At 45.4% G+C, this 24805-nt stretch overlaps 1 protein-coding gene across 4 annotated transcripts in view; it reads left to right on the top strand.

Moving 5' to 3' along the window:
• The window catches only part of PCNX2 (pecanex 2), a 3925748-nt gene that overhangs the window by 3393718 nt on the left and 507225 nt on the right, over nucleotides 1-24805 (top strand). For all 4 annotated transcript variants that reach the window (XM_069606982.1, XM_069606983.1, XM_069606981.1 and 1 more), the window contains one exon: nucleotides 7038-7271. In XM_069606982.1, the coding sequence (XP_069463083.1) occupies nucleotides 7038-7271 (234 nt within the window). The remainder of the gene's footprint in view (nucleotides 1-7037; nucleotides 7272-24805) is intronic.

Here is a 24805-nt window from a genome sequence, read left to right as displayed (position 1 = left end):
GGGATGCCTTTTCGGTAGTTGTCAGGCTTTTGGTGTGTTTCTTTTTTTTCTGTGTGCTCGCGCGCGAGCGTGTGGGTCATGCGTGTAGTGTAGGGCCTGCCTGCTGTCGCTGTCCTGCGTTGGTGGCCTGCAGCACGCAGCGGTAGGGGAGGGGGTGCAGGCTTCTTATCGGCTTGCCTAGAGCCTCCCCTTCTGGGCCGCTGCGGTCTTCTTCTGAAGGCCGGGCTGCTTCGTCCCGCTTACAGCTGCTGGGTTTCTGCTTAGTCCGTTTGTGGCGGTCTTCTTTGGCTCTTCCGGGTTCCTCCGGATCGCTGAGCTCCTCCTGTTGTTCACTGATGGTGCTGGGGTGGCATGCACACGGGTAGCTGGGCTCTGCTTCTCCTGGTGCGGTCTCCCTCCGGCGCAGTCTTCGCTAGATGTCCTCCGGGTATGTCTGATGGGTTGTTGGGCCATGGGGCACGGCTCTTGCACTGCTGGGCTTACTTCTGTGTCGGCCCTCCTCATAGCTGTTGAGTGCTGCGACCCACCTCTGCCATAGGCTGCGGTTCCTACTCCTACTGTTCTTTCCTGGTGGACGCGCAGACCGTCCTGCAGCACGCCGGGGGGTACAGCGGCCTCAACGCCAGTTGTTGGCCCAGCCTCAGGGCCCTGGCATACAGTTCCACAAACAACACAGAGCCACTTTCCGTATCAACTTCCCTTAATTCTTCCTTCTACAACAATGAATCCTGCTTCCCTCGCCGCTCCCCTCCTCCCTCTTCCCGCTCCCTCCCACCCTGGCGTGCTCTACTTTTCTTAGAGGGGCCCGCTCCTTATTCACCCACAACAGCAGCCTAATGGTTCTGAGGGACTTCAACATTTGATTTCGAAAGAGAACCTTAAACCAACACAAAGTCCCTCAGTGCCCTACTGGAAACCCTTCACTTAAAAACAATAGTAAATGGTCCCACCTATAGAGCTGCACACACTTTAGACGCAATCTTCTGCAGAGATGGGGTCTCAACCGCCTCCCCACCGGTACCAATCATATGGAGCAACCATCATATGATCCTGTTCACCGTAAAAATCCCAAGCTGCATGATGCCCACAAATATAAAACCCTTGAGTGACAAAAAATAGGATGACACCGTACTTGGTGGAAGAGAAGCTTCACACCGGGATCACAAACGCTCTAGATCAATTAGCACCCCTAAAACTCTTCCAACTTACACCAAAGAAAACCGCTGCGAGATTGCTCATAGAGGGAACTCTAAAAACAAAATGTAAACTAGAAAAGCGATGAAAAAAGCACTAAATCACCTGGACAAAACCACCTACCAATGACAAATCCGAATATACAAATCAGCTGTCCTGAAAGCTGGAAAAGCATATTACACTGCAAGAATCCCATCGGCAACAAACCCACAAACAGAAATGTTCTAAATCATCAAGGAAAAAAAAAAAACTTCCTGCAACAACTTCATCGTACCATAGCAATCCCTATGTGACAATATCATGACCCATCTAAGAGCAAAAATAGAAAAACTACAATGGACCATTGCCGCAGGCAGAAGTACCACAAACATCCCTAAGCAGGGAAAGTTTTGACACACTAATAAGACATCAGCATAGCCTGCTCTCCTAGTGACCCATGGATATCTACAAAAAAGTGTTCAACTACAAAACACCAGCCTTATACTTCCGACTACTAATGAATGTATCCCTAAGCACAGGGATATTACCAAAATCACTTAAATGAGTGTGCATCACACCCCTCCTAAATGTGACAGGAAATACAGAAGACCCTACTAACTAAAGAGCTATATGAAATCTACCGTACCCAGTGAAAATCCTAGAGGAACATGTCTACAAAGAACTACTCAATCATGTAGAAAGCAACAGAATACTTGACCAATGCCAAGTCGGCTTCAGACCCATGAGAGGAACTGAACAAGCACTCATCCCCATATCGGACAACCTACAAATAAACGCGGACAGCAGCATCCAATCGGCTCTCATACTGATAGACATATCAGCCACCTTTGACGAACAACGCTAACAAAGAGACTGCAGGAATGTTGCATTAAAAGCTCTGGGATGACAGAATGCTTCAGAAAAAACGACAATGCATCCAAAATACTGCAACAAGACTACTTCTGAGAGTAAACAGAAAAGACCTCATCACTCCTGCCCTGAGAAGTCTACACTGGCTGCCAATAAAGAAATGCATTCATTTCAAAGTCCTCTGCATTGCCCATAATCATTAAACCGACAAGAGGCCGAATTCCTCCAAGCTAAAGTCACCTGTTACCAACCAGCAAGATACTTAAGAACGAGCAACGACCTCCAACTAGAAACAAGACACTACGAGAAAAGGAAATTCTGAGGAACGGCCTTCTGCCATGATAGCCAAACTATGGAACTCAATACCGAAGGAAATAAGAACAACAGAAGACCACCGAACATTCAGGAAACTAAAGTACTGACTATTCCACTCACTGATATAAACATAAACGCGCATCCCTACAAACCATACTCCTAGACCAAAGCAAACATGGGACAATACAGAATGAAAAACTGACTATAAAACTACCAAACTCCCAAAGGTCACCAGAAGCCAACTAATCAACCTCTCTTGTCTTTTCCACACCACTACAACTCTCACTTACTACACACGGCCAGAGAGCTAGTGAAACAACCCACCAAAAAATGCAAACCACACACACCTCGCTAATCATGCTACAAACCCAATATCTGCAGTCAACAAACAGCTCAGACACTGGATGCCATCCTCCACGAAACAACAAGCCCAGTGCACATAACAAATCACACAGAGAAAACTTGCATGCACAGACACCCGTTTCTCCTGGTTCTGCATGCATCAACAGATAAGCGCAACCTCTATCCTTTCCCCCCCTCCTTCACTAACCAACCCTACCCACTTTTCTTACAGAGCCATGTAAGCACCTGGAGACCATGCAAATGGCAGCTGTGTGCGGTATAAATCAACATAATATAACATAACATAACATCAGCACCAAGAGACCCGGGACACTGTGAGAGGAGACACACCAGAGGGACAACACTACCCACAGGGAATGGTACAAGTCTTCCAGCTGTTAAGTAAGGGTGAAATAAAATCTGGGGGGCGGACCAGTGAAAAGAAACCAGCCAGAGTGAGTCAAGTCCCGCCCAACCTATCCTGGATGTGAAGGCCAGGTCTCCCCTACCAGCAAAACAAAGCAAAGCACAGCTGAGACCCCATCCGGAGGTAATGAGATGTACTGCCTACCAACATCTGGGCAAATTGCCACCTCCAGCTGGAATCACACCAAGAAGAATCAAGGAATGTAGGGCTCCTAAGGCCAGCAATAGTGACATCTCGAGAAGAGAATACACAGGACGGGGAATAAACCACTCAATCCTGAGTCCCAGGGCAATCTTTTTCTGGCTGAGGAAGAGTCACGTCCCAACCCCTTTCACTGTCCATATTACAGTGGAGACTGATCAGAATTCCCATCTGCCTCTCCGGGTTAAGACTTCCTGCCAGAGCCCTGTTGGATTCAGGAAGTAAGCATGCAGCAATCAGGACAGACCCAGTAACCGCTGAAGTGCCCCACCCTAACTCCCTGACTCAGATCAAATGAGTGCACAGAAATGTGAACCGAGGATAGCACAGGGGCAACGTGCTGGTCTTGGAAGCAACAGAGGTTCGAATACCGGATCTGCGCTTACAAACCCAACTAGGGTAGTAAGCGTGTTATAAAAAAACAACGAAATTAATATAAATAAATGCCAACCTCTACCCCCAAGCCACCATCAACATAATGGGGAAGCAGCTGACAGTGCTGATTATAGTAATGAATGGGCTCTGATAGGAGGTTCTCCTGGAGACCAATTTCATGCTTTTTGATGCATGTTTCCAAGAGGTCAAAAGATCACAAAATCCTTCCAATGGGTATTTTGATCAATCAGCTAGTGGTCAGGGAAAGGGGAACGGCTCATAAGAAAGGTTGGAGGTGTGTGACTCTGGCCTTGTCAGGAGGGGATAGCAACCCCTCTCAGCCATAGGTGGGAGGCCTATCAGGAAGCAATCCAGAGGCAGTCCTTCCCACAAGGAGGACGGTGGCAGTTGAGAGGGCCCCTGTTCCTATTCTCCTCCCATTGTACCAGCATTTTATTATGCAGTACTGCTTTATCTCATGCCATACTGCCAATACAAAATGCTTGCCAGTCTCTTTCATTGCCTTGTAGAGCCAACACACATGAGAGGTGACATAACCAAGAGCATCAACTAGAGAACAGCCTTTCAAGGCCCTGCGCTGTCCACGACCTCTCATCAGAAGCCTGGACCCAAATACAGACATGCAATCCCCGGTACAAAGCAATGTTGGGATATGACAGCTGAAAGAGAGAAACCATTGGTGAGAAAGAGACCCAGCAGAACAGCAACACTGCAGCTGAGTTATAAGTTGCACAACGCTCTCCATTTCTAACAACAACACACCAAGCCGGGGTGCCTACCCTAGACCGTGAGGTACGTTACAAAGTAGTCTTAAACCCTAAAAAGACTATAATTGTGATTGAGGAGGCCAGGCTTAAAGACCCAATTAACACAGACATTGAATGCTCCGGCCCACTGTGATGATGATGCCACTTGCCCGCATGGAAAAAAGGAGTGGGGGTGATGCTAGCATTTAACAATTTTACTGATCTCGTCGTCGCACATCGGTTGGAAAAACAGTCTTTGATTGGCCTGGGAAATGGGTCCAATGGCAGGAGAAGGAGGAGCATAAAAGAAAGGGCTGGAAAGAGGAAGTTGTGGGTTGCTTTGGTAAGGTTAGAGGAGGTGGAGGTAGCAGACTAGCAAGAGGAAGGAAGGAGCAGCGGAGTGTGGTGGTGATTTCTGGGGATGGTGAGGTATTTGCTACTGAGTGCAAGTGGTACTGTGGTGCGAGTGTGTGTGATAGTGTGATTAGTGGCAACAGGTGAGATAGTGTAAGGAGTTACTGTGAGTGATATGTCTAACTGAGTGAACGGCGTGCAACTGAGTAGCATTTGGGTGGAGATAGAGTAATGGTTCAGTGTATGAGTGGTTTGTAATGTGGAGAAGGAAGTAGGAGTGTGTACGAGAGAGTGGTAATGTAGAAGAGGGAGTTGTAGTGTTCAGGATGGAGCAGTAGAGGTGAGCAGGTAAAAGTAGTGTGGGGGTGGTAGAATTAGTGAGTAGGACCGAGGAGTGAACCTCAAAGGTTGAGTGTAAGGCCTAGAATGAACTGGAGACACTGGAGTAGATACAGGAGGAGAGGGACAATTATGGGTGGAGTTAGAGGATGGAGTGTAGTGAAAGGTAAGGAGAAGGAGAGAAAAATGAGGGCATGGCAGGAGGCTGACTCAAGCAGGTGTCTGAAAGGCATCACAATTCCTTTTCCCTGTACAAAACTAATCACTGGATAGAATAGGGAGAGCGATGAAGTCCCAGAGGGAGTCTAACCAATTAAGGCAATTTGCCTTTCGGTCATTATCCAAGCTAGCTGAGCTTTTAGCATACTGAGGAAGACTACTAACCTGGGGTTAAAGATGCCTGTGTAGGCTGTATTGTGGAGGGGATGCTTTCTAGACAATAGAGAGAGGGGCGGCCCTAGGGTCCATGTGAAGTTAATAAAAACACATTATCCATCTTTGAGAGTGACGTCGAGTCATTATTCTGCCGTTAGTGACATTGAATGGATGGTGTTCATTCCTCCCAAGCAAACATTCTCGGCCCTTGCCAGTCCTAAAACCAAAGATCGCATATCTCCTGCAATGAATACCCTCCATTGGTTACTGAAAGAACGCAGGATAACATTCACGATCCTCTGCTTGAATCACTCTGCCTACTGGTCCAAGGTACCTAAATTTATCTCAGAACACGTTGACCACTATAAACCACACAGCACTCTGATCCCAATCAAGTAAACTACTTTAACTACTTTTACACCTGCGCACAAGGATAGTTAGAGCACGGTGATCCTCGCTGTCAAGGGTCCCATTCCCTCACTCTGAGCATACCTTTTCGGGATGTCCTTCTCAAATTCAGAAAAGTATTCAAGGCATATCTGCCAGAACTCCGCCTACCACTAATGATGCTTTCACATTGAGTGACTTACATAGAAGCACGTACGTATGCTCTCTATAACCTTCTATATTTATATGTTTTTTTCTATTTCGCACTGTGTTCATCCCTACAATACATTCCCCTCTTTTGTGATTGGTTTAATTGGTACTTTCTCCTTTCCTGCTCCATTTCCGTTTACTGCTCTTTTTACCTCTATGCTCCCCCTGCTCAGAGGCAAACCATGCTACGTGTAGCGCATTATAATCACTGCTAAATGAATAGGCAAGGTTGCATTAAGATTTACATAGAAAACTAAAACTTTAATTCTGAAGTCATCATTGGAACTTCACCAAATGTGTTGGCACATTTGAGTATACATGCAGTATACAGGAAATTGCCTATGCTCATCAGACACAGGGACCATGTTATCAGAAGTTACTGTATCCAGTGCATTCGTCCAATGCCCCAGACACACTGTCCCCTTACCGCCAATCCGCAATGCGCATGGACTCTACCTCCGTTCAGCATGCACTGTGCATGCAGTGTTTAGCTGTCGCTATGCCTGGGGAAGCACAATGAACATACTCGCATACCGAGAGTGACCACTGGCCATGGTCTCTGCAGCCACTTGCCAGGGGACAGAGGGCATAAAACAGGGCCTGCTCGTCATAGCCTATGCCCATGACCACCAGTCACTTTACTGTTGCGTGAGGCCGTGCCAATTGGTGTATGTTGTATATGGTATGCAGTGTATGTGTAGAGGCAGTGTCCACTGCCTCTACACACTGTCCCTAAAAATGTTATAAATTGTGTTGGTCTTGTAAATGTCCACCATGAATGGCCTTGAGAAATGTTCCACGTGAATTATTGTTTTGTGTCTTTTGTGTCCTATTGATGCAGGTCCTATTACATGCAAATAAATAGTTGTTGGCTTCACACATTTTTTGCATTTTTTCTGCAGTGCATCATATACCTCACAACAAGCTCCCCCAAACTTTTAGACTGGATCAATGACGAGTCAATCCAAAAGGCCATACAACCTTATGCTCGATGGAAATACATTGAAAGGGATCTTGCATTTTTCAACATCAACATTGATGAGGACTATATCCCCTGCCTTCAAGGAATAACCCGAGCCAGTTTCTGCAACATCTATCTTGACTGGATTCGGTACTGCGTGTCAAAACGAAGAGAGGTAGGAGCAGTGTATCGGTTGTAATCCTTGTATATCTGCGTACATTTTGTTTTATGTCCATGCAATCATCAAACACAGTCATGAAATAAATGTATACCCTTTCTTTGGAATTTGAATAAATATAAATGATTATCAGATAAGACGCGTAAAAAGGACTGAGGCACAGTGTCTCATTTAGCAATTGACATGATTGCAGCATAGAACACGCACAGTAAAGCAAAATATTGCATTCCATTTTGCATTTTTATCGCATTAAAAAAAACGGAGGGGCAGCCAGGCCCTGCTAGCTGTCATGGGCCACGCAAATAGGTAGAATGGGAAAGTCTTTAAGGACTCCTGAATGGTAGCAATATGAGAACTCACTCATCACTTAAAAGTAAACATCTATTTCGGTAGACTGGCTAGAAAATACTCTTGTTTACTTTCTAATAAAAGTGTGAAAGGTTTCAGGAAAATCGTGGTCAATGCATACCTTGAATGCTGAAGGGGCGAGAAAAGGTTTTGATGGGACGAAAAAAAGGCAAATATTGATCTGACTATCTAGGCAGTGTTAGCTGTATATTCTAGAGCAGTTACACCTGATCTTGTGGTATTTTTTATTATTGTGGGGTAATGTATCTGTGGATTCCCTTTATAGTGGTAAAACACTCCTCAGAATATTGTCTACCACCTGTCCTTTTTATCCCAGGGTTATTCACAATACTAGATACAGGGTTTATTACACTTAATTTGGGGCGGTACTTCTACCTCTCAGCACCTTATCTACGATGCTGATGTATGCCCTGGTGGCTGCTCTGCACAGCTGTAAACAGGCAAAGTGAAATACAGCACACTCGTTCACTTTCTAACTATATAGTTCACATCAGATTATTTACAGAGTTCTGCAGTCATTGCAGCTGCTGGTCGTAGACTCTTTGCGCTGCGTCTTTCTACTCCTTCTTTTGTTTTAGTGGGAGGACCCACTTATAACCCCTACGAGGCCGCAAAGCGGCCACAGTGTGCTGCAGAGTTCTGCAGTAATTGGGAAGCTGGCTGGTCATAGACTCTTGGCGCCGAGTCTTTCTACTCCTTTTGTTTTAGTGGGTGGACCCACTTATAACCCGTACGAGGCCGCAGAGCGGCCCGCGAGTGCTGCAGAGTTCTGTAGTCATTGCATCTGGCTAGTCGTAGACTCTTGGTGCTGAGTCTTTCTACTCCTTCTTTTGTTTTATTTATTTATTTCAAATTTGTTGAGCGCACATCAGCCCAGAGGCATCGTGGCGCTTGTTACAGACATCTTAGTTGCAAAGGAGACCGTAGTTACAATCAACACATAAATTACAGAGGAAATATATACAATAGCAAGGCAGTATATTTACATGGCTTCCAGAAATTTGCTAGTTATTTAGCAAGGAACGCGGTTTTCAGTTTCCTGCGAAAGATGGGAAGTGAGTTTTCCGTTCGGATGTCTGAGGGGAGAGCGTTCCATGTCTGTGCTGCAATGTAGGGAAAACCAAGACCTCCGGCTTTGGCTTTTTTGATGCGTGGGGTGCAGAGTAGGTTAGCGTATTGCGTCCTGGTGGGGCGTGTGGAGGAAGGTTTGAGGATGGTATCAGAAAGATAGGACGGGGCGGAGAAGGAGAGGCATTTGTGAGTGAGGGTGAGGATTTTGAGGGTGATCCGTTCTTTGACTGAGAGCCATTGGGCTGAGAGCCTGGCCTGGGTGATATGCTCTCTTCTTGGGATACTAAGAGCGGCCCGGAGAGCGTTGTTCTGTGTGATTTGTAGTCTATTTATGTTTTTGGCTGATGTGCCTGCTAGGAGAGCATTGCAGTAGTCCAGTTTGGCTCCTATGGTAGCCCTCGCTATGGAGAGGCGGTTAGGTTTAGAGAGGTAGGGCTTGATGGCGTTTATAAGTTTGGTGGTGTGCGCGGATGCGGAAGTGATAGCGCTGACTTGTCTGGTCATGGATAGTGAGGAGTCGAGGTATACTCCCAGTGTCTTGACGGCTGTGGACACGGGAATGATGGAGTTGTCAATTGAGAAGTTAGTGTACAGTTTGTCCAGTTTGTCTAAGGTGTGCTGTTGGCCTAGTATCAAGATTTCGGTCTTGTCACCATTGAGGCAGAGGCCATTAATTGCCATCCATGCCTTGATGATGGAGTAGATGGTGTGGAGTGCCTTTGCGTCTTCGTTGTATGAGCCTGAGAGGGGTAGAAGTACTTGAGTGTCGTCCGCGTAGTTCGTGTAGGTGATGCCGTATGAGTCAAGTTTGTCAAAGAGGGGCTTGGTGAACAAGTTATAGAGTGTGGGTGCAGTGCAGGAACCTTGAGGGACCCCGCAATGGATTGTTGTGGGTGTGGCGTTAGCGATGTCCGAGAAGACTTTCATGGCCCTACCTTCGAGGAAGGAAGTGATCCAGGCAGCTGCTTTTTTAGAGAAGTTGGCTGAGTGCGTGAGGTGGGAGGTGAGAATCTTGTGATCAACCAGATCAAACGCGGCTGAGAGATCTAGAAGAAGCAGAAGAGCCGGCTTGCCTTTGTCCATGATTTGGGTGATCTGACTCTTCAGGTCTACCAGGGCTGTTTCTGTGCCATGTCCTTTCCGGAAACCCGATTGTCTCGTCCCGAGGATGGAGTGGGTTTCCAGAAAGTGTTGGATTTGGCAGTGTGCGGCTTTGTCCAGTAATTTCAGCAAGAATGGCACAGTGGTTATAGGTCTATAGTTGTTGGGTTGTGAGGGGTCAAGAGTCGGTTTTTTTAGGAGAGGCCGGACCCAAGCCTCTTTGAGGTTGGCTGGGATGATGCCTGTTTTGAAGGACGCATTGATAAATGCCGTGAGGAGCGGCGCAAGGCAGTCTGCGCAGTCTTTGACTAGTTTAGGTGGGCAGATGTCGCCTTTGCATGGGGAGGGTTTGAGGTTTATTAGAAGGTTGATAACTTCTGTTTCAGTGACATCTCTGAAGGAGAAGTCAGGTATGGTGGGCTTGGAGGAGGTGGGTGGTGTGTTGGTCGGTTTGGTTCCTGTCTGGTGAGGAAGTGTTTTGCAGTGGTCTTTAATTTTCCTTTGGAGAAGGTCAATTTTGTGAAGCATGGCAGCTTGAATGCTGGAACACCACGCTTCATCTTTGATTATTTCATCTGGAGTATTAGGGGGGGAGATGAGCTCATTAAAGATTGCGAAAATCTCTTTGGAGTGTGACTTGGCATTGGCGATGCGAGTGTTGAAGGTATTGGCTTTGGCATTGGAGATAGCTCTCTTGTATTGGTGGGAGATTAAATTGAATATGTTTTTGGTATTGGTGCAGGGGTCAGATTGCCAGTTTTTTAGAGCTGCTCTTTTGTGGGATCGCATTGAGTGCAATTCTTCGGTAAACCAGGAGTTGGAGTGTAAGGATTTCTTATCTTTTTTCCATTCAAGTGGCGCTATTTCATTGATGGCTTTGGTGAGGACATCTTTGTATATGTCGGCTAGGATATTGGGATCGCTAGCGAATGGGGGGGCTAGCACTGGGGTATTGAGGTATGGGCGTAGGTTCTCCTCTGTGAGTTTTTTTTTGCTTCTGACTTGTGCAGCGCTGGCAGGGGTCAGAGTCTTAAGGTTCTTGGTGATAGGAATAGAGAACTCTATGCAGTTGTGGTCAGTCCAAGGCAGTGAGGAGTTGGAGGTGATAGTGGAGAGGCAGTTATGGTCTGCGATCCAGTCAAGTATGCGGCCTTTGATGTGAGTAGGACTTTCTACTTTTTGGATGAAGCCCAGGTCATTGAGTTCCTTGGTGAGAGTGGCTGCAGATTTGTCCTTGGGATCATTAAATCCGAGGTTGAGGTCCCCTAGTAAAATGGTTTTGGTGGAGCTTTTGATATTGTTGCTAAGGATGTGCAAGATGTTGTCCTGGGAGTCTGGGGAATTGCCTGGGGGGCGGTATAGTAGGTGGATGTTGATGGTGCTGTTGGGAGACAATGTGAGTTTGGCCGATAAGAGATCAGAGTTGTTAGTCTAGGGGTGACTGATAGGTCGGAGCTGTAGGTTCTCTTTGTAGATGAGGGCTACTCCGCCTCCTATTCGATCTGGCCTATCTTGTCTGAGTATGGAGAAGCCCGGTGGTAGCGCAAGTGTAACGGCAGGGCCTGATGCTTCGTGTAACCATGTTTCGGTAATGGCTAGCAGGTCAATGTTATTACTGGTTATAATGTCATGGATATCAGAGGCATGAGCTGGGAGTGATCGGACATTGAGGAGGGCACATTTGATGTGAGGTGTGTGATGTTTGCTTGTGGAGGTGTGAGTGATGGTCGTGTCTGGTATGTTCTGTGGGGCAGTATTGCAGGGTGTGGCTAGGTTAGTGGGTGGTGGACTGTGGGTGTGTGGGTATTCTGTGCGGGGGCAGCGTGTGGAGGTGGTGCGAGAGCTCAGTCTATAGTTTCTGATTTCCGTGGGAAGGGCTAGTGTGCTAAGTTCTGGGGTCTGTGTGCGCGCTCTAAGTCTTTCTAGTCTGTGCAGAGTTGCTACACAGGGTGCACGATCTGTCATGGTAGGTGTGATATCCTTAATAGCGAAATGCTTGAGGCATAAGAGTGAGCTGGGTGGTGTGTGGAAGAGGGGATGGATGGGAGGATAGAGTTTGAGAGTGGCGAGTGTGGAGAGGAGAGTGAGCAGCGTGGTGGCGGCAGCTGTGAGCTTGCAAGACGCTAAGGGCATGATTGTGTACTTAGTAGTGCTGTGAGTGGGGGGCCTCAATACAGCTTCAAAAATGGTCTGTAGGCGACCATAGGGCACAACACAACTTTTAAAAGTGGTCTGTAGGTGACCATAGGGCACAACACAGCTTCAAAAAGTGGTCTGTAGGCGACCAAGGGCACAACACAACTTTAAAAGTGGTCTGTAGGTGACCATAGGGCACAACACCGCTTCAAAAAGTGGTCTGTAGGCGACCAAGGGCACAACACAACTTTAAAAGTGGTCTGTAGGCGACCATAGGGCACAACACAACTTTAAAAGTGGTCTGTAGGCGACCATAGGGCACAACACAACTTTAAAAGTGGTCTGTAGGTGACCATAGGGCACAACACAGCTTCAAAAAGTGGTCTGTAGGCGACCAAGGGCACAACACAACTTAAAAAGTGGTCTGTAGGCGACCATAGGGCACCACACAACTTTAAAAGTGGTCTGTAGGTGATCATAGGGCACAACACAACTTAAAAAGTGGTCTGTAGGCGACCATAGGGCACAACACAACTTTAAAAGTGGTCTGTAGGCGACCATAAGGCACAACACAACTTTAAAAGTGGTCTGTAGGCGACCATAAGGCACAACACAACTTTAAAAGTGGTCTGTAGGCGACCATAAGGCACAACACAACTTTAAAAGTGGTCTGTAGGCGACCATAAGGCACAACACAACTTTAAAAGTGGTCTGTAGGTGACCATAAGGCACAACACAGCTTCAAAAGGCAGGCGGCAGCAGGCTACTATGAGTGAAAGTTGCTAATGTGGCTGCTAATCATGGCAGTTTCGAGCGATCAAGATGTAGTTAGGTAAGCAGACAGTTGAGGGCGATTAGTAAAACAGATTTGGGGTAGTCTAACAATGCAGAGTTTTATGCATACTAAAAGTCATTTCCTTGAGTGCCACAGGCGAGTGTGGTAGTAGGCAGTCGTAGGTGTGTGAGTCTGGGCATTACATCAAGGTGATAATGCAATATGAGCATAGAGTTACCTGGTGAGTGACAGACCGGGGGTCTGGCAGATGGCAGATACAGGCACAAACAGGCATAGAAACAGGAGACGGCCTTGTTGCAATGGGCCTTGGGAGAAATGGGCCGGCTTCGCCTGCCGGCGCCCAATGGGAGGATAAGTGGGTAAAGGCAGCCAATCAGGATGGCTTGCTGGGCCTCAGTGGGCATTGGAGGCAGACATCAGGAAGCAGACAGCCATTTTGGAGCTGTAAAGTACCTCGTGTACTTTAATGGCGATTTTCGTATGAGTGCAGCAATAACTATAATTAGGCAGCACATTGGCCTGCCCTTGCTTGGGAAGTGAAGCGCTTTGCCTGATAATGCGGATGCAATATTTGAGGAATAAAAAATCGGTCGAGGCGCTATAGACTCAGCGCTTACCTAAATTCAGGCATTGGTAAGGTGGCCTTGGTGCTGGATGCCCGCTGCTCCTGCAGGTCGGGATCTGGTCCGGGGAGCTCCAGCTCCGGTGCTGTGATGAGGAGAGTGAATCCAGGCATAGAAACAGGAGACGGCCTTGTTGCAATGGGCCTTGGGAGAAATGGGCCGGCTTCGCCTGCCGGCGCCCAATGGGAGGATAAGTGGGTAAAGGCAGCCAATCAGGATGGCTTGCTGGGCCTCAGTGGGCATTGGAGGCAGACATCAGGAAGTGGGTGGACCCACTTATAACCCCTACGAGGCCGCGCAGCGCTGCCGAGTTCTGCAGTCATTGTAGTCTCTGCAGCGATGGCAGAGATGGCAGAGACTGCGAGACAACAGACGACGGAAGACGGATGATGGAAGGCGGAAGAAGAGAGCCGCTGCCGGTGCAGCTGCCGGCAGAGCAGAGAAGCTACAGGACCTCAGTCAAAGTAGGAGCGAGACGCGACCCTGGCTCTGCCTCCAGCTCAACGCGACTCACATCACACACCGGAGGAGCTCCAAGGAGGGGACCAAGGTGCGCCCTTAGGTGAGAATCTACCTTTGACTTTGGTATTAAGCCCACAAAATATGCCTGCACCACCCTGCTCAATCACCGCTCCACCCTCCATACCCTCCACGACCGAAGCCCAGTGCCCCCCTAACTCTCCTCTAAAGCATCAAGCACGAACAACAAATACAGCGGGGCTGCCAGGGGGGAGAGGCCACAAGGCGGAGGATGAGGGCTTGGGCTTGGGGATGTCATACGATCCAGCAAGTGGGGAGCAGGCCGTCCTGATATCGCCCTCCAGGGAGAAAGTGAACATCAACAATCAGATTATGCCTACCGGCAGTTCTAAGCAGGTAAAGGACCCTTTGTTGACCTTTTTGCACACGGACCAGGAACTTATCATCATTGACAGCCCGAAGAATCGGCTAACATCAACGGCTATTGCTCTCAAGAATCAGTATGTTAAACAACCGCACCAAAACAAAGGCAAAGGAGAAAACGTGCAGGATCCCAAGTTAGGCACCAGGGATGTCGGGGCTGATTGCCGCATTCGCTCAGCAGAATAAATGCTGCAAATCCAGAGAGAAATCCATCCTGTTACTGCTATGGTGGATCTGGACAGCCCCCCATATGTTACAAGTGATCCCGAGGAAGTTGCAAGTGAAATGGATACTTCGTATACGACTGAAGAAGAAACGGACATCACAAGGAGCTGCAATATCCAAAAGGATGGATCAAAGGCACCCATTCATCAACATCATGTTTTAACTGAGGACTCACGTAACAACACACTGCTGACCCGAAGGAAGCCTTGAGTCACCAACTCAGGGAGACCAACCCAAAGGAAAAGAAGGGCTAACTCCTTGCCTTCAAAAACACTGAGACAGCGAAACAAACTGAGCAAGGTCGCTGAATCTCATTTTTGTATCTACGAAACTCAGGAAAGCACAACAAAAGACAACTGCCTTCTTATAGGCAGCACTCACAAGCCGACAAAAATTATACAACCATCTCCTGGCACATTTGGTCCTCTTGACAACTTCTTTCATAAACAGGTGAAGATGACTTCAACTTCAATACACGAGCTGTTGGATGCGGAAATGCTCGAAAGGGTGATTGACGCGCCGGCAATGGTGCACGCTAATCCCGACGTGCGTGAGAGAACTCAGTTGAAATAAGATGAACAAAAACACAGGGATGAACAGATTCAATCGGCCACCCCCATAAGGTGGCACTTTGGGAAACCGTCCGATTTGTGCAACACTCCCAGGGATAACTTTCGGGGAAACGTGAAAACACTAAGAAACGTGTCATTAGAACAGACTTGGTTAAGCAAATCTCTGGGCCCTGGAAAACCCTTGGAAACCTGTAAACGCAGAAGGAACCCCTCAATGTTAAATCAAAATGATAGCCAACCTGAACAGGATTCGGGTTCCACCAATTTTACAACGAGAACCAGTAAAAATACCACAAAGGAAAACTTGAATAAAGGGGCTGACAAAAGCCCAAGCGGCTGAGATCATCTACAGACATTGTCCCCTTGGACATCCAAGAACCCGACGGCTTGGGACGACAACACTCGGACACGACGCCATCTATTCATCTTGCTACACCACCGAAGAATAAAAGAATCAGTGAAATTCACCAATCTGTGGGGAAAGAAACACCCAACAAAAAGCCAGATCTTTTTGCGGTTATGTCCGCGGTAACTATAGCGTTGGCTCCCTTCAACAAACTATACAAATCTCTTAATTATACCTTAAAGGACCATTCAACTATGACTGCCCTCATACACACCAAACTGACATATCTGGAAGGCTACCTGATGTCACTTGAGGTGTATAAACAGAATACTAGAGACTCTAGAACTCAAACAATGGAGGAGAAAAAGAAACATCTCGTTACTGAATCCTCTCAAACAGAAACCACTCTAGATAATAGTTTATGGCTGAAGGGGCAAAGAACCACGGACAAAATTCAGAAAACAGCGCAATCAATTAATGAGAAGACTATAAATGCCTTGAGGGTTTTATCCCGCGTGACTTCCACCACAGGCTCAAACAAAGTTACTCCCAAGATAGGCATGAGAAAAAAGAACAAGGGGTCCACATGGACTCAGATATTCTAAATACACAGTGACCTGAAGTAACAACCTGGACTGCTACACGACCAGTCACATCAAAGGGCTGTGTGACCTTGGGAAGCCTCGAATCTCTTCAGGAAATAAGGCAAGCTCCAAAAATAAACACAATCCACATGCCCTGATAGGGATGAATAAACCAGACCTTGATAAGAAATTAACCAAAGACACACGACAAATCATGGTCAACGAGTCCCATCGAGATTCACCACCGGGTAAACAACAAATAACCCAATGGTTAAAGAAAAACAACAATAATGACATGGGAAATCAAACATCTACATTCTTCGAACAAAGAACATTTTGCAAAGGCATTAGCAAAATTTCAGAACCAGTAGCCCGCCCCAGTACCTTCTCAATTGAAAGCACAAATGACAAAACCATCCAAGAAGAGGGAGAATCGGTAATTGATCTATTGGTTATCAGCCAATACTCAATAGAAAACTCAGAAAGTGAACTATTTGAGACATAGGAGGGTAACAGAAAGATGGTCTCTTCGATGCAGAATTCACTTGTGAGGGAACTCGAAAAGAAACTAACAATTACGGAGCCCGAGTCACCTCTCTTTCCAACCCTTGAGGATAAACACAAGTGGTCTACAGAGAGAAAGAAAAAAGAAATACGTCAACTTAGAATCCAGCAGGAAACGACTTCAGCCAAAAGAAGACACAGCGAAAGAGACAAGGAAACCCCGAATCCAAGAAAACATGAGGCTGAAAAGAATCAACATCATAAGAAATGTAACAAAACTTAACCACATAAGGTTACAAACCAACAACGATGGATGAAAATGTACGCCTAGTTCGACTGAGCTTTATTCACGCAATCAACCAGAGAAATCAGTGTCTAAACTAAATAGAGAGACCAAAAGACCCCTACTGACGAGAAACAGCAGATCTAAAAACACCTGATCATTTAAACTGGAACGAATTTTGGAAGATGAGGATCCTATCATCTTAAACAGGAAAACTACAATGAAGCTCTTGAACCACATTCAAAACTTGAGGTCTCTTAAACCGGATGATATTGACATCATTGAGTTTGTTCATAGAAACTATATGACAACGTATACTTACATGTTTCATCTCTTCGGGTGAGGCAAATGCTCCTGGACGCGACTGATAAACTGAGATAGCTAGGCTACAACTTGAGACCAACAGAAACGTGGGAACGAGAACCAGAACGTTCACCCGAAAAAACTAGCCCTCAGAGGAGCCAATGACTTCCACCGCTTAGAGTTGGAAATCGGATACACAAAGAAACAGTCAGGGGCCGCTCCCCAGCCAGGCAAACCTTTAATATCCCTTTGTCCCCTAATCGACATCATACGGGGTGAATAGATAACAAAGAAGTATATAGGATTCAACTTCCGGAACAAAAGGTGAGACGGCACGCGGTGGAACGTAGATCGCTGCCACCACGTAGCCCATCATTCACGAGAAAAGACCTTGCACCCCACTACATCTCTCGAACAGAAATGCAACATAACCAGCAGCAATATAGGAAACATGAGAGGTCCAGAAGTCCAATTAAAGACTTGAACTCGTAGTTTGACGAAGAACGAGTATCCCATGTCCCCTTACCTAACTGGAAGATCACTTTTGATCAAGACTCAGACAAATCAAGAAGTGCAGAAGCCAGTAGTACCCACACACACAGCCTAAAAGACAGGGAGCTTAAAAGGTGGGCCGGAAGCATTGTCAAACACTACAAGACCCTAGCCATGAAAAAGGATTTCACGCCAAGGGCAAAACATACCGAGGAGCTCAGACAAACAACAAAGCCCACACACATTGAGTCTGGGTTCATGGAACACTGGGAACTTCAATCATTTAACACAGCCAAGTGATGTCCATTTGGGATTATTTGACCTCCTTTGCTTACAAGAGACTTGGTTACTTGATCCACCAACCTTAGATGGTTTTTAGATAATCAGCTCACCAGCAATAAAAGGCCATAAGGGAAGACCGGATACGGGTCTACTCAGCGATCCGAATTAGGTAGTGGCCTACACTTGGAAAACATCTTGCTGACTGATACTTTCATCTCAGCCATTACAATATCCTGGAACCCGACTTTAACTTCAGCGGGAATCAAAGCTCAGGGTGTCTACTACTAATTAACATCTACCGGAACCCCAAAGCACAGACAGACAGGACATTTTTGAGCAAGATGGAATCAATTATTGATGAAGCAACCACAGATTATGAGATCACCCACATCCTGATATGCGGAAACATAAATGTCACCTGCATTTACCAGCGAAAAGAAAGTTAAATGGACAAACATTGCAATCAGGGTGTGGCGTACCAAGAGATAAAGCCATCAGCTGCCGGCCGGAGAGGAACACTGTGGACACACCTCATGGCCTCAAAGAATCTCCATAACTTGCAATCTGTTAAGGGCCTTCATCAACTCTGCATTCCGACGTGTGAACACGTGGATCGAGCGGCCACCATCGATCATATTTATGTGTCCAGAAGTCTTTTGTCATTGGTCTCATCCTTTGAGGACAAAAGAACGACCAATAGCAATCACAATATGTTAGTAACAGCATGGGCAGTACCAACAATCGTAAAGAGACAAAAAATGGACCACTCAATTGAATTAGTTAACCGTGGCACAGGTTTAAGGCTAACAAGCACCTCAATAAAACGTGTTACTGAGCAATATTACAGAGCCAAACGTGACATCGAAAGCCGGCAAGATTTAGCCAACATGGACTATTGCCCCCTGTTGCAACCATATTTACAAACCTGGCAAAAGCAGAAATCCAATCAAAAGTTGCACTTACATAATAAGAATCTACTTCTGGTGGCAAAAAGGAGATTAATGAGGCAAAAAGTCAATAGTTAAAATCTCGGCCACTGTCAAAAATAAGGAAATTTCCAAACTAGTGACGAAGTCCTATAAAAACAGGATAAAATCTTACAAAATCACTCTTTACCAAGAAGACTCGTAAGCAATGCTTAGATCCATCTGTGGCAAACGAACTAAGGACTTCTGGTCACTAATAGACCCATCTGGATGCACTCCTGAATAATGTTGGGGAGAATAATTGGGTGGCTTATTTTGCAGAACTTTTCCAGAAGCCAACAAGCGACCCGGCATACCAGCATCCACCTCTGACCGTAACATAGAACATTGACCACGCGATTGAAGACAAAATCAAGAAGTTAAAAAACTTGCGAGCCCCGGCCCAGATGGGGTGACAAACCTGGACCTGAAAAAAAAAAACAGAACTTTTGGCTTCCGTTATATCGGAGATAATAAACACCTGTGTCCAGTCTCAAATCATCCCAAAATCCTGGAAAACCACCAAAGTGGTTCCCATCTATAACATGGGGGATAAAGGGAATCCCGGGAATTACTGTCCAATAGCCCTCTTGGATGTGCTGGAAAACATTTTTGGGTCTCTATTATTAGACACATTCTAACTCTGGGTACAATCCTCGAAGTGTAACGACCCCTTTCAATCAGGCTTCATAAAAAATCTGGGAACACTAGCCAACATCTTGGTACTGAGCACTCTGAAGGCGAAAATACTGGAGGGGAGCCCAAGAGTATTTCTTGCTTTCGTAGATTTAAGACAAGCCTTTGACCGGGTCAATAAAGAACAATTATGATCAAAGTTAACAACCTGGAAGTGCCCCGCCTCCATCTTGGACCCCATTAAAATTCTAAACTCAGAAGCATCTATGCAAGTTCATCTTAGTGGAGCTAGGCAACTATCCAAAGCAATCGTGACCTCGCAAGGCATTAAACTAGGATACCCGTTGGCAACAGCCTTGTATAACGCATACATGGGTGACATTATGGTCAAATAAAATTCCATAAGAGCATTTCCTCCTAAGCTAGGCAACGAGAAAATCAGCTGCTTACTTTATGCAGATGATATCATCCTGCTCGAACCGATTGCGATAGGTCTTCAGCGTATACTTGATGGTCTGCATGAATACCTATGCTAGAATGATCTTGAAATTAACACCAGCAAAACAAAAATAATGATCTTGGAGAGATCTCTGAAATGCAAAGATCCAAGCCGATGGTCGTTAGCGGGGAAACAAGTGGAGAAAGTCTCAATCTTCAAATATCTGGGCATAATTATCAGCGGCAGCCCCCTAGAAACAGCTATGCAGGAAACTCTTTGGGCAAAAACCAAGTGTTTAACCTGGCAAACTAAGATACTGGACAAAAAATGTGTCTGCTTCTCTCTGAAACCAGCCATTAATTCTTACAAAGCAAAAGCAATCCCATCTATTCCTTATGGTACTGAAGCGATTCCCTCCATCCCAGACAACATCTGGATAAGATTGGAGGGTTACTATTGGAGGAAAGGCCTGGTGTCCCTTAAGGCGGCAGTCAACCTAAATGGTTTGATGCTGTTTAGGAAGATGCAAAGCTCTAAACTCAAAATATTCAAGATCATTTTGAGAGGCACTGAACAATGGAAAAAACAAAATGCTGTCCAAGTGGGCGCAAAAGAACCAAGACCTTCTCTATGAGATTGGTAGCTCGGAGGCGAAACTAGAATCCAACCCCACAAAAACAAAAATGAGACTTAAGGAGTGGAACTGGGTCCAAACATTGAAGGCTGCCGCCAAGAACCAGCTCACGATACATCTGCCAGAAAATTCACAAAAAGTGAATGCCACGGTGAATATCTGTCCAAATTTCCAAACAAGAGGGTCAGAACGACATTCTTAAGAACTCGCATAAATTTACTGAGAACAAATGAGATTCAAGCGATAAGAGGAGGCTCCACACACAACAAATGCCGGTTCTTCGACAGTGAGGGCACTGTGGAAACGATAAGACACATAATACTGTCATGTACGGGCACAACTCCCAAGAGACTTATGCACATGGGTCACCTCTTTAGGGACATACAAACTTATGATGAGGCACTCTGGTGGAACCACCTGAGGAACGGCAAAAGTACTAAAGGTGTGATTGCTGTTGCTCAATATCTTCAAAGCCTTGGCCTAGAGATTCTGGAGACTGGCTTATCAGGAGGTTGCCCTGTAAGCGGCCCGTGTCTCTGAAAGGAGAGCCCACAAACAAGTGGGGATGCCAAAAACCCCTCATTTTCTTTTGCCGGCTTTTGTTTCTCTTTTCCTTCTTTTCTGGGTATTTTAATGAAAAATAACAAAAGGTTTACAAAATAATTGGAATAAAGAAAGAAGTTCCATGTCGGAGTCTTGCAAAAATTGAGTCAAGAATAATAATTTAACAAAAAAAAATTATTCACATGGAAACATTTATTATCACGCACTTGTCTGTGTGTGCAGATCAGATAGAATGACCAACTGCCACAAAATGCATCAGAACACGAAGTCATTTTTATGATGTGGCTTTATTGTGACAGATTAACTTAGCAATTGCACGTGACAACAGCTATGCATAGAATAGATTTGCTAGTGCGAATGTTTAAAAAAAAATGCAAAAGACACATTTCAAAAATAGAATGAGCTGTAACCAGCCCTAGAAACCCGACCTTGAAAGTGAAGAACTTGGCAAGAATTAAGCTTTAGGAAAATCACACTGTATAGCAATCTTGTAAATTCGGAACTGCATGCACTTATAACATTGAAACATTACACATGAAATGACCTATTCCTGACTGACTATTGGACAGGCAAATCTAGCACACCCTCACTTCGACCTATATTTTACCTAGAAATTGGCAATATTCCTTGCACCGCTGAACATGGGAATCCCTCTCCCTTGGTTCGCCCACTGATAAGGATTATCAGGACCCCAGGAAACATGCCAGCACTGTTTCAGCAAAGCGTCTCAGACTTCCTGTCTGAGCCCAGCACTGGAGGATCCATCCAGAATGTCACTCCCTGGATGCCGGTGAATGTCTGCCCAGCACACCCACTAACAGTCCCTTTTATGACCTTCCCTTGTCAGTCAACAGAAATCCTTCCCCTCGACCAGATCATGTCACTTCATCCGTACTGCTCAGTATTTTTCCCATTGCAAGTGACTATCCTGCTACACTACAAATGTAACATCTTCTTCCTGTGCAAACACAATGACCTTTTTAGCAGCACATATTTCATATTCACAGCTTCTGCTATGCTGCGCGTTTAAAACTTTCATTGAATGAAGCCACACAGCTCATAACTGTAAATTTTATCCCCATTGCAGAAGAGCATTTTCCAAAATCGTTTTCAAGTTATTTCGTTTGGACCAATGTGCACTAGTTTATATTAAAGACATGTTTCAGGTTGCTGGGAAGGGGTTAGCATGTTAATTTATATTAGTATTTATATTCAGTGCAAGCCAGTCAAATAAAATATTATGAAACACCTTTAAACATATGCTCTCTCTTCATGGGTGTCTGCATTTCCCATCTGGTGCGCGAGCTGGCTGTATTTGCCACTAATGATATTTGTATTTCTATGTTTCTGTGCAAACCCCACACTAACACTACATGTGCATGAACCCCTGTAACTCACAGCCCCCAGCTATTCCTACAATAGTTTCCAAGAGCAAATTTAAATTATTGTTTCAGGGTTACTTTAGGTGGCTCGCCTCACTTTGAAAGAAACTCTTCCTTGCGCTGTGTGGTGGCTTTTTCACATGTGGAAAGTGTATCTACCTTCAACCATGAAACCTCTCTGTTCTTTCTCTGCTTAGAGTTAGAGCAAACCGTGTGCCAGAGGCTGAGAGAAAGAGTGAAGTATCAGATTTGAATGGGGTGTCATTGCTTATAGACTTTAAACCATGGTGTGCTTGTTACTAATTGGAGTCCTCCCTGCAGGAGTACAAGGATTTAGAAGAGGCTAGCATTCCCACTCAGCCATCACACATTCACAAGCTAACACAATCATAAAGGCAAAACAGGCAGATTTAAGAAATATACCTCATTCACCTTTTGTGGTAATGTGGGCTAGGAGGACTATGCTGTTAATAGGGTTGTGTATGTGATCCAGTAGTGACCCAAACAACACAGTAACACAGTCCAAATAAAGGGACTGTCTAATCAAAATATGTATACTTTAATCAATAACACCACCAGCAAGAAAACTAGAAAGAAGATACTGTACAACACCCACCCCTGTGGAAATAACACAGAAGGTGCAACAAATAGAAGAATGTAGCACTCTGATTATGAATCAGGGGTGATAAGCACATAATGAACCACAGAAAGTATTTGGCTTTAGATGAAAAAAGTGCTAAGTGACCAGACAAGTCTCTAGGGTTCAAAACAAACTAAGGGGGCAGTTATTGGTCGATAGTACCTTCTTTCGGGTCGAGTCATGGCATAACCCCTGGTTTGTGTTGGCAAGAGACTCTCCAGCAGTTTTATTAGAGACCCAGCATCAAGTGGTTGATTCAAGCCTAGCAGGTGACAGGCTCAGCGAGGGCACAATGTAGCATCAAGCAGACTCGAGATGCAGGCATTTGTTCAAAGGTTCAGAAGAGGACTGGAAAGCTGCACCATTGGGATATTTCTGTGTCGAACATGGTGCAACGTCAGTTCAACCTGCGGTGAGGCAGCAGAACAGGGAGCCTAGGATGATCTGATCCTCCAGGTGCTGCAAAACCCACTTCAAGGACTCTAGGACAGGATGAGTCCATCCAGCATGTTCTCTCCCAGTGTCAGGAGATCCTGGTGCAGAGTGGCAGAGCCTGGCCCACAGCAAGACTCCCCCAATGAGCCCTGGGAAAGGCAGGGGGCAAATCTTTCCCCTGTCTTGGACTACTCCTTCTTCACCTCAGTGGTGGAGGGCTTTGGAAAGTACAACTATCCCAAAAGATGTCCAGTGAATCCTTCTCATGTTTTGTTCCACAGTGAATTAAAGAAGTGTTGTAACACCACTTCTTTTATAGCTCAAAGTTGGACTAAAGTTAGCCTGCTTTAGAGGTCTAATGACTGCGCTTGAAATGAGTGGACATTGCCCTTCTACCATCACATCCCAAATGCTTTGCACTAGAGGAAGTGGAGCGGACAAGAAGAGAGAGAGACAGAAAGAAACAAGATGGTGGAATCCTTCCCAACTGTACAGAGCTCTCACGGTCTACACTAACCCGCCCCTTCCTGCCTCAATAGAATCAAATAACTCTTTGGTATATAGCATCCTTTTCTTTTTCCTTTTCATTATTTGTTTATGGTTTACAAAGCAAATCCTTTACAGAAATGAAACATATCATCACATCATAGTTACATTATATTTAATAAAATATTTCATAAACAATATAAAATTTAAAAGATGTCATTGACAATATAATTCCCAACCATTATACACATAGTCACTTTCACTGCCAATTTCATTATCAATTTTAACATTTCACTCCGAACAATCCGCAAACATATTTCAATTAGTGAGTTTACAATTCATTTTTTCACAACAAGTTTTCCGATAAAGGGACTTGTGAAGAGTTGCTTCGATCATAGCCAATTAAGACAACACCACAAATTTGAGACAAAAAGTAGACCACAGCGATTTTCAATGGCACAGATGGACCATGTAACATGTTCCACCACAAAGCTTCAGAGTTTACCCATTCTGCAGTCGAAACAAACTTTTTAAAAACATGAATACACTCTGGAAGTAATACCTTACAATACAAGAGTAGGTGTATAAGTGTTTCTTTCACCTCTTTTTCTTTACAAAAGTGACAAACAAAAAACTTACATCCAATGATATAGGAGACCTTTTCAATGGTCTTATTTCCATTATTTCACCCGTCAAACATACATTATACCGGAATCTCATATAGGCATTTCACCACCATTTATTTGGGAATCTACACAAG

Source organism: Ambystoma mexicanum, chromosome 4p, assembly GCF_040938575.1.
Source record: "Ambystoma mexicanum isolate Mex_15411 chromosome 4p, UKY_AmexF1_1, whole genome shotgun sequence".
Lineage (NCBI taxonomy): Eukaryota > Metazoa > Chordata > Amphibia > Caudata > Ambystomatidae > Ambystoma > Ambystoma mexicanum.
Note: the sequence above shows the minus strand (reverse complement) of the source record. Positions and strands in the feature narration are given on the sequence as shown.